The sequence below is a fragment of the Oreochromis niloticus genome, linkage group LG13, assembly GCF_001858045.2.
Source record: "Oreochromis niloticus isolate F11D_XX linkage group LG13, O_niloticus_UMD_NMBU, whole genome shotgun sequence".
Lineage (NCBI taxonomy): Eukaryota > Metazoa > Chordata > Actinopteri > Cichliformes > Cichlidae > Oreochromis > Oreochromis niloticus.
The window spans coordinates 1,504,179-1,521,802 of NC_031978.2; the positions used below are offsets into that span (position 1 = coordinate 1,504,179).

At 47.7% G+C, this 17,624-nt stretch overlaps 1 protein-coding gene across 2 annotated transcripts in view; it reads left to right on the top strand.

The window, feature by feature from the left end:
* The window catches only part of LOC100711069 (spectrin beta chain, non-erythrocytic 1), a 97,486-nt gene that overhangs the window by 71,389 nt on the left and 8,473 nt on the right, over positions 1-17,624 (top strand). The window contains exons 16-40 of one of the 2 annotated variants that reach the window (XM_025897720.1): positions 49-267; positions 350-430; positions 526-732; positions 813-1,024; positions 2,179-2,316; positions 3,890-4,010; positions 4,121-4,336; positions 4,417-4,836; positions 6,080-6,282; positions 6,448-6,538; positions 6,648-6,794; positions 7,143-7,406; positions 8,865-9,089; positions 10,220-10,309; positions 10,451-10,729; positions 12,367-12,497; positions 12,574-12,778; positions 12,955-13,329; positions 13,432-13,518; positions 14,569-14,583; positions 16,044-16,201; positions 16,345-16,483; positions 16,627-16,711; positions 16,790-16,986; positions 17,074-17,171. In XM_025897720.1, the coding sequence (XP_025753505.1) occupies positions 49-267; positions 350-430; positions 526-732; positions 813-1,024; positions 2,179-2,316; positions 3,890-4,010; positions 4,121-4,336; positions 4,417-4,836; positions 6,080-6,282; positions 6,448-6,538; positions 6,648-6,794; positions 7,143-7,406; positions 8,865-9,089; positions 10,220-10,309; positions 10,451-10,729; positions 12,367-12,497; positions 12,574-12,778; positions 12,955-13,329; positions 13,432-13,518; positions 14,569-14,583; positions 16,044-16,201; positions 16,345-16,483; positions 16,627-16,711; positions 16,790-16,986; positions 17,074-17,171 (4,403 nt within the window). The remainder of the gene's footprint in view (positions 1-48; positions 268-349; positions 431-525; positions 733-812; positions 1,025-2,178; positions 2,317-3,889; positions 4,011-4,120; positions 4,337-4,416; positions 4,837-6,079; positions 6,283-6,447; positions 6,539-6,647; positions 6,795-7,142; positions 7,407-8,864; positions 9,090-10,219; positions 10,310-10,450; positions 10,730-12,366; positions 12,498-12,573; positions 12,779-12,954; positions 13,330-13,431; positions 13,519-14,568; positions 14,584-16,043; positions 16,202-16,344; positions 16,484-16,626; positions 16,712-16,789; positions 16,987-17,073; positions 17,172-17,624) is intronic. The other variant, XM_013264363.3, reaches the window with a different exon arrangement.

Sequence of the window (17,624 nt, forward strand, 5' to 3'; positions counted from 1 at the left end):
CGCTCTGAGGAGGTGTGACTGAAGCGTGGGTGTGTGTGGGGACTGTAGGAGGGGTGGATCAGGGAGAAGGAGCAGATCCTCTCCTCCGAGGATTATGGGAAGGACCTCACGGGCTCGCTGCGACTGCTGAGCCAGCACAAAGCCTTCGAAGACGAGATGAGCGGGCGAGCCGCCCACCTGCAGCAGACCATCAAACAGGGTGAGGAGCTGGTGGCCGACAACCACTTTGGAGCCGACAAGATAAAAGAGCGAATTAAGGACATCCAGGTACGACGCACCTGTGCCGCGGTCACTCATGACACGAATGAATCCCTGTCTGTTCCTAACGCCTTCCTCCATCCTCCCGCAGGAGCAGTGGGCGGCTCTGGAGCATCTCTCCGCCGTCCGTAAGGCCCGCCTGCAGGAGGCCTGCAACCAGCACCAGTTCCAGGTGAAAACAGTCTCCAGTCTCAGAAACCAGCGACCAAACTCACCTGAGCACCTGACACAGGAAGGTAAATGTGCTGTTTGTTTTTCCGTCTGCAGGCTGATGCGGACGACATCGACACGTGGATGCTGGACGTGCTGCGGATCGTCTCCAGCGTCGACGTCGGCCACGACGAGTTCTCCACTCAGGCTCTGGTGAAGAAGCACAAGGACGTGGCCGAGGAGATCGGCAGCTACCGGCCCGTCATCGACGCCCTGCACGAGCAGTCGCGGACGCTGCCGCCCGAGAAGGCCAACTCCGAGGAGGTGACGTCGCAGCAAAGCTTCAAATCAGGTAAAGCTTAAATTCCCAGAACGCACCCCACTGACGGCTTGTGTGCTCGCAGGTTCAGAGCCGGCTGGCGGGCATCGAGGAGCGCTACAAGGAGGTGGCCGAGCTGACGCGGCTCCGGAAGCAGGCGCTGCAGGACGCTCTGGCACTCTACAAGATGATGAGCGAAGCCGATGCCTGCGAGCTGTGGATCGACGAGAAGGAGCAGTGGCTCAACAGCATGGACATCCCCGAGAAACTGGAGGACCTGGAGGTCGTCCAGCACCGGTAAGGACCGGCCCGCCATTGGATCGTCGAAGAATAACGGAAAATATCAGATTTCTCATGCAAACGCACGCCGTGCCCCACCCTGTCCAGGTTACGCCCACAGTCAGCGCGCCCGTTTAACGGCTCAGTTACGGGGTGTTTTACTGCTCCATCAAACATACTGCCCTCTTCTCCCAGCAGGGCCAGAAATAATGTTCCAGCAGTGGAAGCTGTGGGAACAGACCAGTAAACTGTTATTTACACCACACACAGGTTCTTCAGAGAGTGTGTGTGTGTGTGTGTGTGCGTGTGTGTGTGTGCGTGTGGTTACATGGTTCGTTCACAGCAGCCTTCTTCTCTGGTTTTCAGCTGCTTGTCTCTGTTTTGTTTGACCACAAAACATCACATGGATCTGATCCCAGACGCTGGTTGTGTGTGTGTGTGTGTGTGTGTGTGTGTGTGTGTGTGTGTGTGTGTGTGTGTGTGTGTGTTTGACTGCATTTGTGAGGACCAGAAGGCTCTTAAACTGTAATCAAACTCAGACTTCAGCAGGTTCTCTGCAGCGTTAAACCTGCTGACAGTTTTGAGGATGTCTGTTTGGTCTTCAGGGTCGGGCGGGAGCTGCCACAGGGCACGAGGTGGCGCACACCCTGGACCGGTCACCGTTAGTTATTAGCAGGTTGAATTACAGCGACACACACACCTGTGTTATAAAAGCAGTCAAACCCATAGCACGCCCCATGAAAACAAACTTTGTGAAAGAACGAAAGTCTGATTAAAACTGGAGTTTTAAGAGTTCGGGTTTAATTTAATCTCTGCAGCAGGAATAAAAACACGGAGCTGTAGATGAGAACAGGTCCACCTCAGGATTAAACTCTTTACTTTTGATTAACCATCGTTGGTGGAGTTTTCCAGAGAGCTTTCCATGGCCCGATCCAGCCGCTCAAACCTTTGGTGTAAAATCCAACTTTGATAGGTTGTTGGGAGAGTTAAAGCAGCCCGCCTGCTCACACCTCTGACCTCTCATCCTGGTTCTCCTGATCAGCCTCTAGGAGCAAAGAAAACTCTGTCCTGCAGCTGTTTGTTGTTTGAAATACGGATTAACAGGGTTTCAATCTTTTTGAAATATTCATGCCGATGATCCTCGTGACGTCCGACTCACCGTCTCTGTTCAGGTTCGAGAGTTTGGAGCCGGAGATGAACAGCCAGGCGTCACGGGTTGCCGTGGTAAACCAGGTTGCCAGGCAGCTGATTCACAGCGGACATCCCAGCGAGAAGGAGATCAAAGCCCAGCAGGACAAACTCAACACCAGGTAATCAAACTGGGATTATCAGGCTTCTAATGACAGCATGGCGACTAGACTCGTGAAGGAAGCGAGATTAAAAACGACAAAGAAACCGATCTGAGACTGAAGGAGACGGCGGAGAGGAACGCGAGCATGTCGGTCAGCTGAGTTTATTTAGCAGCTGATCAGAGGCGAGTCAGGAAGTGAAGCTGGACTGAGATTAAAAAGAGGCTTAAATGTATTTTTACCTGTTTTAAATGAAAATAATCAATCAGAGCTTTGAACCAGAGCGGTCAAACACTTAAACCATGCACCAGCAGGTGCTCTGCATCTGGATACGTTTGTGATATTTGGTTAAAAACATGAAATAATAACTCTAAATATTTCTTATTTCACTTTAATATGAAATATTTATGAAGCAACACCAGCTTTGCTCCGTCTCAGTGGAAAAACTTCCAGACACTCCTGGATCCTGGTCGGCTTCAAAGTTTCTTTCTGACAAACTGTTCTAAGCTAACAGAAAAACGGAACATAACCCTGCAGTTATTAAAGCCTGTTCATGTCAATAAAGACACTTTAAAGATGAAGTTAGTAATTATTTTAGGTTATTTAATAGGAAAGAATTTTGTACTCATAAATATTCATTGATTAGGTGTAATTATGTCTCCCAGCATTAAAAATGCATAGAAGCAGCCGCTGGTTTATGGAAGCTGCCATGTTGCTTCGCCATATTGAATACAGTGACGGAGACGTCTAATCACATTTTATGTGTGTGGTTACAGACCAGCTACTTGCAGTACGCCCCATATGGACACTATATAATAATTACTTATTTTCAGTAGATTAATCATGTGACCCTGCCTTCACGGCTAACAATGAGCTGGCTAAACATCAACAGCTAGTTATGAGCTAGCATCTGCCAGCTAATGTTAGCCTTGAGTGTCCTAAAAATCATACTTTATCTCTGATAAACAGTTTGATTACATTCTCACATCATATGAGCGCTTAATCAGTGAAAGTGTAGAGTCCAACAATGTTAGCTCAACTTCAAGGAAAGGTTTTCCAATGCTGGCTAACAGCAGCTAGCAGCAGCTAACAGCAACAAAAACAGCAGCGCTAACTGACAGAAAGGTTCAGCAGCTCACCTCAGCATCCCCGTCATCAGTCTGAAATGAGCTTCCCTGACTCGTTTAAGACTCATTTCAAAGTTTTGAATGAAGTCTGAGTAACTGAAGGTGATTTTTAAAACTACACTAAAGACCAATGCTAGCTGTTTCTGAAGCTGGAAGCAACAGAATAAATCGTAATTTTAGGTTTCGATTTCTAATCATAGAATAAAAAAAGCTTTAATGTTGGTTTATATTTCAAGATTAAACGTAAAAACCAATGTTGGTGCTAAACCAGAGTTAAGCTGTTATTAAAACTGAGAAGGTAAATAAAATAAAATGAGTTTGAATGGCATCAAAGTAAAATTGATAATAAGTGAACTGCAGGATTGATCGGCTTAACCGGCTTTGATTATCGCTGCTCCTGGGAAAACGCATCAAAACGTTCCTGAGCAGGTAAATCGTATCAGAGTTGACGGTGTTTCTGTGTCCAGGTGGAGTCAGTTCAGAGATCTGGTGGATCAGAAGAAGGAAAGCCTGAACTCTGCTCTGGGAGTCCAGAACTACCACCTGGAGTGCAACGAGACCAAGTCCTGGATCAAAGAGAAGACCAAGGTACCAACAGAGCCAAATTACCAAAACCAGTGAATGACGAGAGGCGGGATTTTTACAAGGAACCACTCTGTGGTGCCTGATCGATCTTTTTACCTTCCGTCTGTGTGCAGGTGATCGAGTCGACCCAGGAGCTGGGGAACGACCTGGCCGGCGTCATGGCTCTGCAGAGGAAGCTGACTGGGATGGAGCGCGACCTCGTGGCCATCCAGGACAAGCTGAGCGACCTCGGGAAGGAGGCGGAGCGTTTGGGGTCCGAACACCCGGAACAGTCTGAGGCCATCAAAGGGCGTCTGGCTGAGATCACCGGCGTCTGGGATGAGATGAAAGTAGGCTTTCCTCCTCGTGCCTGTATATAACTGCCAAACGGAGAATTTGGTGCCGCTAATCATCTCCTGGCTGTTTTCAGGACACCATGAAGAACCGGGAGGAGTCTCTGGGCGAAGCCAGCAAGCTGCAGCAGTTCCTGCGCGACCTGGACGACTTCCAGTCGTGGCTGTCGCGGACACAGACGGTCATCGCCTCCGAGGACATGCCCAACACGTTGGCCGAGGCCGAGAAGCTGCTGGCCCAGCACGAGGGCATCAAGAACGAGATCCGCAACTACGAGGAGGACTACCAGAAGATGCGGGATATGGGCGAGATGGTGACGCAGGGCCAGACAGACGCGCAGTACATGTTCCTGCGACAGCGGCTGCAGGCGCTCGATACCGGCTGGAATGAGCTGCACAAGATGTGGGAGAACCGGCAGAACCTGCTGTCCCAGTCTCACGCTTACCAGCTGTTCCTCCGGGACACCAAGCAGGCCGAGGCCTTCCTCAACAACCAGGTGAGCCCGCCGTTCCATCTCACCTCTGCTCTGCGGTGTAGAATCTGAAGCCTCAGTTACCATGGATACAGACGACAGGAAGTGTGTTTGGATTGCTGACGAAATGTTTCAGAGGGTCATGTGATGTGGGCACAGAGTGAACCGCCGTCGTATTAACGATACTCACGGTCTCCGATCTGCAACCTGGCGTTTGTCGAGGCCACCGTCACATGATTTTGGCCCAGTCCCCCCCCCTGCACAGTGTTTATCTCCTCTCCCCAAGTGCATGCTGGGAAAGAATCCAGCTTCTTTCTTTCTTTGCATAACTTTTACCCGATTAAACACCTGTAGTCAGAGCACAACAAAGAGGTATAAAATAAAGACGCCTCAGTCTCTGAGCTTCACACAGTCCCGAGAGCTCAAACGTTCTGCAGAGGATGTCAAAGGTCAAGTAGCCGCTCAGCTGTGAAGCTGAGAGACGAGAGTGACGGGACGTAAGGTAGTTCAGAAGTTCAGCCAGCCCTGTGATAGGAGAGCAGCGTGAGCGTGACGCTCGCTGTGACGCAGTGCGATCAGAGGCCTCGGCCTGCGTCACAGTCCAGGATTAACAGAATCATCAGCAGTGATTTCGAACACTTCAGATTAGAAACGGGTTTGTTGTTTTTCTCAGATCAGACGCTGCCACCTGCTGGTGAAAAGCCTCCATTACAGCCACATGTTTACCCTCAGTGTGTGAGCTACAGTAACTCATTTCTGTCCACTTAAACAACTTCAGCTCACTCACACATTCTAAAGAGAACATGTTTCTTTTACTAGTTAAACAGAACATTAATTAATAATTAATAAAAACTCCAGAACAAATGGTAATGTCTCTGCGTTAGGTCTTCTCCTCCTCTGGGAAAATGGTGGAAATCCTGATGATGATGATGATGATGAAGGCTGTGCTTAGCCAGGCGGGTCATTAGTTAGCGGAGATGGGAGGATTACATCAGACGAATTAAAGTTGGTGGTTAAAGCTGGAGCCTGGTGGCTGTAGCTCAGGCGGAGATCATCTCTGTGTAACAACCTCAGCCTGCTTCCTTCACTTTAACGTAGACGTACGATGGTTTTAAGATTGTTCTTACATTTCATTCTGAAACAACCCCTTTCAAAATGACTTTGTTTTGATTGGCTGCCCCTCGTGCAGCCTTGAGAAAGCCCCACCCCTCTCTATGACATCGTCCAGATGCTAGTTTCTAACGACTCCTCTGCGTTCCTCCACCAGGAGTACGTCCTGGCTCACACGGAGATGCCCACCACCCTGGAAGGCGCCGAGGCTGCTATCAAGAAGCAGGAGGACTTCATGACCACCATGGACGCCAACGAGGAGAAGATCGGCGCCGTGGTCGACACCGGACGCCGCCTGGTTGCTGACGGCAACATCAACGCCGAGCGCATCCAGGAGAAGGTGGACTCCATCGACCAGAGGTGACCAAGAGTCTGTCAGTGTGTGAGAAATCGATCCGGGAAGGGAGGGAGGATCATTTGTTGATTTTCTGTTTATGATATGTGTGACGATGTTAAAGTGAAACGTGAGCTTTACAAACTTTAACCTTCCTGCAGAAAAACGAAACAATAACTTTTGTTTTGCAGACACAAGAAGAACCGAGCGGCTGCCAGCGACCTGCTGACAAGGCTGAAGGACAACAGAGACCTGCAGAAGTTCCTGCAGGACTGTCAGGAGGTAAAGCGCCGCCATTCAAAACACACGAAACACCCAGAGTGTGGAGGGCTTAGCCTCTGCTTCAGCTGCTGCTGGTGTCTGAGCTCATTTGCCGGCTGTGTGTCCTCAGCTGTCCCTGTGGATCAATGAGAAGATGCTGACGGCTCAGGACATGTCATACGACGAGGCCAGGAACCTCCATAGCAAGTGGCTGAAACACCAGGCCTTCATGGCTGAACTGCAGTCCAACAAGGAGTGGCTGGACAAGATCAACAAGGTGAGCAGGGAGGAGACGGAGTCAGACCGAGGAGGAGACTGTGGACTAAACTACGCAGCAAAAATGAGCCGAGCAGCTGTTAGAGTATGAGAGCATGCAGCCTGTCGGTGCTGGGTGACATCACTGAGAGCAAAAGCATCATTTCCAGTTAACAGCATAAACGTCACACATCAGCACAAATATATCCACACACTGTATGTAAAAGATGGCCCTGTGACATCACCTGTATTTAAGCTATGATCCCAGAACTCAGGAGCGTTATCCAGTCCAGATCAACCGCTTGGCTCAAGGTGTAGATGTGATGTTGTTTCCTGCTCTGACGATTGGTTGAAACCTCCTGTGCCGCAGGACGGGCAGACGCTGATGGCAGAGAAACCAGACACGGAGGCCATGGTGAAGGAGAAGCTGGCGTCCCTGCAGACGATGTGGGACGAGCTGGAGTCCACCACGCAGACCAAAGCCAAGTGTCTGTTCGACGCCAACAAGGCCGAGCTGTTCACGCAGAGCTGCGCCGACCTCGACAAGTGGCTGGGCGGGCTGGAGGCGCAGCTGCAGTCGGACGACTACGGCAAAGACCTCACCTCGGTCAACATCCTGCTCAAGAAGCAGCAGGTGAGGACGACGCGCCATAAACGGTTTCCTTTCAGTGTAAACTATAAGCTGTATATCTGCACGATGTTGGCTAAAAACAGTTTATTATTACCTTATCAGCTGTCTCGGGAGGGTTTCCCTGTAAACTGATATTTGCAGTGATGCGTGAAGGAGGAGAAACCTGGACCTTTGATTTCATGCTAACAGCAGGGCAGGTTGGGCCCCAGTCCCCCCCTTCTTTAGGCACACCCCTGGCTCGTGTTATTCTGCTGTCGCTCTCTGCTTCGAATGACTTCAAACAGCTTTTTTCATAATGCAGATGATAATAATAAATCGATTGATCCGAAGGTCGTCGTTAAAGCGAGTCCTCCATCTTTACCGTCATGCTTTCTAAGCAGCTTTTACATAATTCAGCCTTGCACTCGATCCTCTCGCAGCTCTTACGTAATCTTTCACTTGAGTGTCGAGCCCACGCTGAGAGCACGGACAGCCGTGTTTGTGGGGACCTCGCCGTTTTTCTACCGACGATGGTTTTAAAGATGAAGGTCCTCGATGGTGCCGATGATGGTTTTATTAATGTAAGAGTAACAGTGAGGTCCTCACAGAGATGTAAAACAGGAGCGTGTGTGTGTGTGGTGTTGGAGGGAGCTCATTAGCAGAGTGTTTGATCTGTTAAACAGAGAGGGAGGAAAACAAACCCTCCTCCTCCTCGTCTTCCTCGCTGCTCTAATTTTAGTTCAGGCTGTCCTGTTTCTGCTGCAGCCGTTCTTCTTTGTGTTTGTCAGTCGCTTCTCGGACGTCAGGAGATTTTTTTATTTTACATTTTTAACAATACTAAAGGAAAATAAGACGAGAACGAGTTTAAAAAAAATGTTTATTTTTTTATTTTTATGAATTAATTTAACACCATATGTTTGGTTCTTCAGTGAGCAACACTATTTTGTTAATCTAATGTATTTTTATTTAATATTTTCATTTTATTTTATACATTTGACGCTTTAATTTATTTCTCTTTGCTTGACAGTTTTGTATTTACTCATTAACTGAGTTTTAAGCTTCTCTTATTTATTTTATTTATTTTGGTTTATGGTTCATTTCTTTTTGCTGCTTATTGATTTTTGACACCAAATTAAATATTTTATTTTTTAAATTTTGATTTTATTTCGTTTTTAGGTTTAACTGTCTTCATTGCATTTTTTTAATATTTCGTTTTTTGCATTTGCTCCTCATCAGAATATTTTCTGAAGATATTTTATTAAATTATTTCATTTTCCTCATTAAAGCAAAAAGATGCAAATAAAGCAACATCGTACCGACGATTGAACCGAATATCAGAAAACTTTCAGCTCTGTTGAAACAAACTGTTTGTCTTAGACTTCATTCGCATATTTTCTGTTTTTGCGGCGGGGGGGGCGTGCTCGTGTCTGTGGCTGCAGCGGCGTCTTCTCCCCGTCTCACCTGTAAACTGTCCTCCTGCAGATCCTGGAGAGCCAGGTGGAGGTGCGTCAGAAGGAGGTGGAGGAGCTGCAGAAACAGTCACAGGCCCTCAGCCAGGAGGGGAAAGGCTCTGAGGAGGTGGATGGACAGAGAGTCACCGTGGAGAGGAAGTTCCAGACGCTCCAGGAGCCACTGAAGAAGAGGAGAGACCACCTCATGGCCTCGCGGGAGATCCACCAGTTCAACCGAGACGTGGAGGACGAGATCGTAAGTTTTTAATGTAACGACCTCTGAAAGTGAAAAGAAATCATCTGGGCCCAAGAAAAAGTTAGTAAAATACAAAATTAATTAATTAATTTCTATTATATTGGTGTGAAACATTAAAAGTAAAAGAATTTGGAGATAAATGAAAAGGAATCAAAGAAAAACTACAGGAAAAAAAGGTAATACTACATGAAATGGAAAATTAAAGAAAATATCTTTAAAATACTAAATACCTCTCTCTCTGTATATATGTGTATATATATGTATATATATATGTGTATATGTGTATATATGTGTGTGTGTGTATACATACATATACATATATATATGTATATATATATGTATATGTGTATATATATATGTATATGTGTATATATGTATGTATATGTGTATATATATATATGTATGTATATGTATATATATATATATGTATGTATATGTATATATATGTGTATGTGTGTATATATGTGTATGTGTGTATATATGTGTATGTATGTGTATATGTGTATGTATGTGTATATGTATGTATATATGTATGTATGTATGTATATATGTATGTATGTATGTATGTATATATATGTGTGTATGTATGTATGTATGTATATATGTGTATATATATATATATGTATATGTATGTATATGTATGTATATATGTATATATGTGTATGTATATATGTATATATGTGTATGTATATGTATATATGTATGTGTATATATGAATATGACAGAGAGAGAGAGGTATTTAGTATTTTAAAGATATTTTCTTTATGAAAATAAAATAAATAATGGACAAATTCAAAGTGAAACACACAAAACAAAAACAGTAGAGTAGATTAATAATAGTACATAAATAATTTAAATAATTTTTTAATGTGATTTTGGTCCATTAACGATGACAGATTTATATTTTAATAACATGAACACAAACCTCGTCTCCACGTTTCTCAGAAACGACTTTTGAAAGAAGGCGTCTGAGAAGGAACCAGAAGTAAAAGCGTCAGAGAGGAAGTAGCAGCAGTTTTATTTCTCAGCTGCTGCTGCAGTCACACTGATCTGTGTAGCAGCTCTGCTGTGGGACTAACGGGTGACGTGTGTGTGTGTGTGTGTGTGTGTGTGTGTGTGTGTGTGTGTAGCTGTGGGTGGAGGAGAGGATGCCTCTGGCCACTTCAACCGACCACGGACACAACCTGCAGACGGTCCAGCTCCTGATCAAGAAGAACCAGGTACGCCTCACCTTTACCTGCAAACTGCACATTTTTCACATGTTGATGGTTTTTATTTCTAAGCACTTCCTGTTTGGGAATTTCGTAATATTTCATTAAAGATGAAAGCAGTAACCCTCCTGTGACCTTTGACCTTCACAGACCTTGCAGAAGGAGATCCAGGGCCACCAGCCTCGCTATGACGACATCTTCGAGCGCAGCCAGCACGTCCTGCGCGAGGACAGCCCGACGACCGAGCTGATCCGCCAGCGGCTCGCCGACCTCCAATCGCTGTGGGAGCAAATCAAGAAGGAGACTGAGAAGCGCCACACGCGCCTCAGCGAGGCCCACGAGGCGCAGCAGTACTACTTTGACGCCGCCGAGGCCGAGGCCTGGATGAGCGAGCAGGAGCTGTACATGATGTCAGAGGAGAAGGCCAAGGTAAGGGGATGAGCCGGGGGGGGGGCTGCCTGTTAGAGGACGGACAGTTTCAAACTAACAGAGCTCTAAGACGTGAGATTAGGCTGTGTGATGGAAACCTGAGTCAGGTTTTAGTGCACTGGCACCTCGGTACATCATCTTACCAAACAGAGTCAGCTTTGCAGGTGGATGTGTTCAGATTTTCAGAATAAAAGCATCTCTAAGAACAACATCTTCCCAGATTATTTTCCTGCAGTCCTCTCTGCCTGCCCTGCAGCAGCCCTGTGTTACATTCAGGCACAGTGTGTTTGACCTGGTCCTCCTGGCTTTAGAGAGCAGCACTGGATATCTCTGCAGGAAAAATGACATTAATGAAAAGCTTAGAGGCGCTTCATCTCATTAGCTGTATGTTTGTCGAGACTTGCCTTGTATCTCTCTGGGTGTTTGTTCTGTTTCAACTGTTAGATGTTTTGAAGGCCAGAGTTAAGTTTGGTGATCAAACTGTGTGGGAGCATCTCACCTGATCAGTGCTCAGTAACATCCTAACATCCAAATCCCAGAATTTCGCTGTGCATCAAAACTGCAGCTCGGACTTCTCGGACGCTCCGTTTGTGCCGTTGAAGCACTTTTAGTGTCTTTATCCCACCAATAATATGGCTGCTGTGAGGTTATTGTGCTAACACGCTCCAGACCAGGCCTAGCAGACAGCTAGCAGCTACAACCCCCTGTGTCACCACCCACCTGTCAGTCAAAGAGGCCACGCCCCTAATAATGCAAGTTTTAAGCCTAAATATAACTTAAACAGGTGAGTTATGAAGCAGTTGTTATATTTGTCTCTGACTCCTGAAATGAACCCCAGATAAACTGTTAACGTCTCCTCCAGTACAGAAAACCTGTCCTCTGCATAGAGAGACACTCTTATTCTACTTCCTGTCTTTTACTTCCTTTTAATCTTTAATCTGTGACTAAAGTTGAATATAGTTTTTATGAAGGGGGAAATAATCCACAGAGAACAGTTTGTGTATCAGGCTGTAAACATGTTTGTTTCTGCTGTAAAGTTTTAACATGTCTATGGGGACTGACTCACTGCTGGAGCCTCTAGTGGACATTAGAGGAACTGCGGCTTTTAACCTTTTAACTTTCCCGTAAAATATCTTTAAACAGCTTAATACTTTTCTCAAACACTCCTCGACTCTTCGAACCATCTTGAGGAAACATCCTGCACGATTTAAATAAAGACGATGTTACAGAGAGTCGGTCGGTCCCTGTTTCTGTCCTCCTGGTTAAAAACTTCCTCTTTCTTGGTTTTCGGGCACCTCCCGCTTCCTCTCTTTGCTTTTGTGTTGGTATCGGACTGTTTGCTGTTTCTGCTGCTCAGCTCACTTTAAAAACTCTGGAGGTGGCTGATGGTTTCACTTTGGTTTTTCTGTGGTGTTGGTCTCAGGTTAACTCTGCAGGTGAGGGGAAACTCTGAGCTGTTTAACCTTCCCAGCTTTCCTTCCACTGCCTTCACTTTTCTTTTCCTCAGCATCTTCTCTCCTTTCTCACTTCTTGTTTCTGATTCTTTAATTTAGTTTCTTTTTGAATCATGTTGGAAAGTCCAGAAAAATCTGAACTTTTGCTTTTGTTAAAATCAGCCGGTCTGTGTGTGCCTATAGGACGAGCAGAGTTCGGTGGCCATGCTGAAGAAGCATCAGATCCTGGAGCAGGCGGTGGAGGACTACGCCGACACCGTCCATCAGCTGTCCAGCACCAGCCGGGGCCTGGTGGCTGCCGGGCACCCCGACAGGTGAGGCCGTTTTCCTGCTTTGTCTCAGAGAGGAATGAATTTAGCGAATAATGAGGATTTAAAATCTGTCCTGCAGCGAGCGCATCGGCATGCGTCAGTCTCAGGTGGACAAGCTGTACGCCGGCCTGAAGGATCTGTCCGAGGAGCGCCGCGGGAAGCTGGACGAGCGTTTCCGCCTCTTCCAGCTCAACCGGGAGGTGGACGACCTCGAGCAGTGGATCGCCGAGAGGGAGGTGGTGGCCGGATCGCACGAGCTGGGACAGGACTACGAGCACGTCACCGTGAGTTATTTTATCAGCCGCCTCCTCACGCCGTGCAGGCGCCTCTGTGGTTCTTATGAAAGCATAAAAAACCCGACATGTCCATATAAAAACGAGTGAAAACTGGACGTCACAAAGATTTAAAGACACCACTTCGTTTGTGAATGTGGCATTTTCTATTTCCTCTCCTCTTGCAGATGCTGCAGGAGCGTTTCAGAGAATTCGCCCGCGACACGGGCAACATCGGCCAGGAGCGCGTGGACGGCGTCAACAAGCTGGCGGACGAGCTGATCAACACCGGCCACGGCGACGCCGCCACCATCGCGGAGTGGAAGGACGGCCTGAACGAGGCCTGGGCCGACCTGCTGGAGCTCATCGACACACGGACGCAGATCCTCGCCGCCTCCTACGAGCTCCACAAATTCTACCACGACGCCAAGGAGATCCTCAACCGCATCCTGGACAAACACAAGAAGCTGCCGGAGGAGCTGGGCCGAGACCAGAACACGGTGGAGACCCTGCAGAGGATGCACACCACCTTTGAACACGACATTCAGGCGCTGGGAACGCAGGTGAGTATTTATCCTCCTCCCTCTTCTCTTTCTCGTCTCCCGCCTCGTGTGTTTTTAAGCTGTTCCGTATGTTGAAACGTTTCCGTGCTGCTTCTCTCGCAGGTGCGGCAGCTTCAGGAGGACGCCGTTCGCCTGCAGTCGGCGTACGCCGGAGACAAAGCCGACGACATCCAGAAGCGAGAAGGAGAGGTGAGCCTCGGTGTCAGGCAGCAGAGGTGCAGAGAAACCACATCAGCACTGAGCTCAGTTCACTTGCACCCTGATCTTCCTCCTCCTCCTCCTCTTACTGACCAATGAGCTGGACGCAGCGCTGATGTCGTGACGTCACTTTAAAAGGCTGTTCGCCTCACGCATGCTGCACTGCTGCCGCACTAACACCGCACTCTTCCTGCGCAGCTCAGGCACTTTATGTCACAGTAATAATTTTAGGTCTGCGCTCTCTGAGACACTCGGACACGAGCTGGAGTCACAGATCGAGAGGCGAAGGGAAGCTAAACGTTTGAACTCACAGAAAATTTTAGGATGTTACAGGGCATGGTCAAAATCCTGGGAACACGCTGTACACTTCCAGCTTTATTGTGTTATTCCCATAATGAGGAAAAATCATTTAAAACAGGAGTTCAGGTTAAGCGTCAGAGGTGAACGGGAGCGTGCGCGTGGTCGCTGCCGTGTGCAGCGTGCAGGATCGTGCACGGCTCGCTGCTGTCACTCAGAGAGGTTACGGGCGAGAAACAGGAAGCCCTGCTGTGACAGCAGGACTCCTCCTGTCTGCAGTCTCATCACCTCCAGCTCCCACGTGTCCTCAAACATCTCAGCGTCATGTTTCTGTAAATCAGGACAGTTTAATAAAACATTAGTGAAAAACCTTCAAATGAGGATTTGACTCCAGAGAGGAGACGGCGTGCTGGCCTGAACAGAGAAGCAGCTGAGCAGCTCGCACACCTCGTGGCTCCACCTCTTCCTGTTTAACGTTCCTGTGCCTCTGTTCTTTGTCGGGTCCGGCGTCACTATTTGTGGAAGAAATCTCGAGTCGTGCTTTGAAAACACGATGTTACTCTGTAACCATGAACATGGTAAAAGGATCCTAAACAGGCCGACCTGCGAGCTGCTGGGTTTGCTCCGTATTCGCGTCAGTCCCGCCCTGCTGGAGCTGGACTGTTGATGCTGAGCACTGAGTGTTTTTGATGGCGTTGTGTTTTGACCATTCCCTGTATGTCCGTTTCCTCCCTGACCGCCCAGAGGAGAAAGGGAGAGGTGAGACTCTGTTTACCACAAACATCGGCTTTGCATCAGTCTTCATTTTGGCTGCAGTTTTAGGCTTTCTTTCCTCCAGTCTGACTAAAATGTTGATGAGCTGCAGTAACATTTTAGTCTTTCCCATGCAGCTTAGTGTTCCCCGCAAACGCTCCGACCATTTGTTCTTTGTCTCCTTTGTGTGGGAGGAACTCCGCCCGCCTGGGCCGCAGAGGGGATTAAAACAAGCGCTGCTCCTAGTTTGCAACCAGAGTTTGAGTCTGCTGACTCGGCAGAGACAGAAGACGACAGACTGACAGTTTTGGCCTCCTTAAAGATGCTTTTAAATAGTTTTAGGCTTCCTCCTCGTTAGCTGCCAGAGCGTTCAGCTTGCAGTCCTCCGCAGCCACGACTCCATCAGCTGACGAGTCGCAGAGTCAGAGGGGTTATTCTGAAACGATGACGGTCAGCCGGGTTGTTCGGCTTTGTAAACATTCACCCTGAACAACCCGCGTCCTCAAACACAGTAAAACATCTGCAGCCGGGATTCATCGATAAATGTTACAAACACAAACTGAAAGATGTGTGAAAAGCTTAAAAGACACAATTTCATAAAAAGTCCAGAATAATTCGGTCAGTTTGGTTAAAACTGGACTTTAATGTGCAGATTCACATAAACACACATTTCTGCAGAAAGTCATCAGTTAGAATGAAAACGTGCTTTTAATGAGTAACAAACAATGTAATCTTCAGAATTAGTAATATATCAGCTACATTCAGCAGTTAGTGTGAAAGCAATATTTTTGTTCTTACAGCAGCTTTGAATGATTCACAGTTCAAAATAATCCTTCTTTCTCTGATCCTGGCTCCGAAACAGCTTTAGCTCCTCCCACTTTAAAACAGCATTGAACCGATTGGCTACATGTTGCGATCCCCTCTCTGTGACATCATACAGATCCCAGAGTAGCTTCGTGGGGGTCTCTGAGCTCATTATTAGAACCTGATCATGTTTAATATGAACCACAGGAACCAGAAGCATGAAGCAGAATCAGTCCACGCTTGCTTCTCAGATAGACGATATATCCTGTCTGCTTACGTCATCGTCTGAAATCCGAACAGAGGCACGAATAAACAGATAACAGCTGATGTAATAACTGATGGAAGTGCTGCTGTTTGCTGTCCAGCTTTGGCCTCTGCACTCTGCACGTATGACTTTTTATTTGCTGTGATTGGCTTTTATTTGTGCCCTCAGGCTGTTACGCTGCCCGACAGCACAGCTGGTGGCCTGCAACACTAGATCTACTAGTCCCCCCCCCCCCCCCCCAAGTGATCTGAGTCTGGATGTCATCACTTCCTGTCCCTGTCCCTGATTCTCAGAGGCCCAGCCGGCTCCTTTTAGACTGCATTAATTAAACCAGGTCTTCTGAGCCTCTCGTCACTCGGGGCTGACCGTCGCTCTTTGTCGTCTCCTCCCCCCTCAGGTGTTGGAGGCCTGGAAGAACCTGCTGGAGGCGGTGGAGGGCCGGCGGGCGAAGCTGGTCGACACCGGAGACAAGTTCCGCTTCTTGAGCATGGTGCGCGACCTGATGCTGTGGATGGAAGACGTCATCCGCCTCATCGAGGCTCAGGAGAAGCCCAGGTAGGAGGCACGGAGGGGGCGGAGCTTCCTGTAATAACTGTATCCCTTTACAGGTTTATTTTAAAAGCTCATCCTAAATGTTTCTGAATGTTTGGGGGTTCAGATCAGAAACGTCGCTCATGTGACTTCGTGCTTGTTTTCAGGGACGTCTCGTCCGTGGAGCTGCTAATGAACAACCACCAGGGCATCAAGGCGGAGATCGACGCCCGCAACGACAGCTTCACCGCCTGCATCGAGCTGGGCAAAGCCCTGCTAGCCAGGAAGCACTACGCTTCAGAGGAGGTGGAGACTTCCCACATTTTCCAGACACTCAGAGCGAGCAGGCCGAGCGCGCGGAAGCTGCCGCGAAATCATTCATTACTCTGTTTGTGGTGATGTCATCTCTTTACTGAAGTCGTGAACTTTCAAATCTTTCCTCCTCGCAGATTAAAGAAAAGTTGCTTCAGTTGACGGACAAGAGGAAAGACATGATTGACAAGTGGGAGGACAGATGGGAGTGGCTTAGACTGGGTAAGTGCCTCTCTCCTGTTCAGTTTATAGTCCGAGGTGAGCGGGTGGATTCGGTCTAAGGTGTGGATTTGCTTCCAGTGCTGGAGGTGCACCAGTTCTCGCGGGACGCAGGCGTGGCCGAGGCGTGGCTGCTGGGACAGGAGCCCTACCTGTCCAGCAGGGAGATGGGGCAGAGCGTGGACGAGGTGGAGAAACTCATCAAACGCCACGAGGCCTTCGAGAAGTCGGCCGCCACCTGGGAGGAACGCTTCGCTGCGCTGGAGAGGCTGACCACGGTGAGCGCGCGCCACGGGAAAGTGTCATCACTGGATTAAATCTCAGCTCTGAAAAACGGGACGTTGAGTTTGTTTTACTGGTTCCAGATGGAGTTACTGGAAGTGAGAAGAATGCAAGAGGAAGAAGAGAAGAAGAGACAACCTCCGCCCGCTGAGGCCCAGCCCGCCGACGCTGCAGCTCAAAGGTGAGAGCGTCAGTTTGTCATCGGCAGTCCCAAACCGATGTACGGACTGGGCAGTTGTCTGGTTTTAGTTCAAAGAATCAAAGAAAAGTTCTGTTTGAAGTGTTTTAACGTCTCGTGTTTCTTTCATTTCTGGGCTTTTGCCCCAATGAGTTAACAGAACTTATTAAGAGTTAAATTATAATTCCTGATAATTTGTCTCCGTCTTTGTTTAAATCCTTTTTGGGAAGTTTCCTTTGCGTCGGAAACTTTGGATACTGTAAGCAGCATTTTGATTGTTTGCGACTTGGTCGTATTTCCTCAGTAACTGCTTTGTGTTGTCGTCAGAGTACTTTTTGTCTTTTTTCACAGTTGGCATTAATGTTATTGTGACAAATATTTTCATTAAATTATTGTTGTTATTAGAGTTGTTAACGAATGTTTGCAGACATGTTTGCACCTAAACCGTGCAGCCTG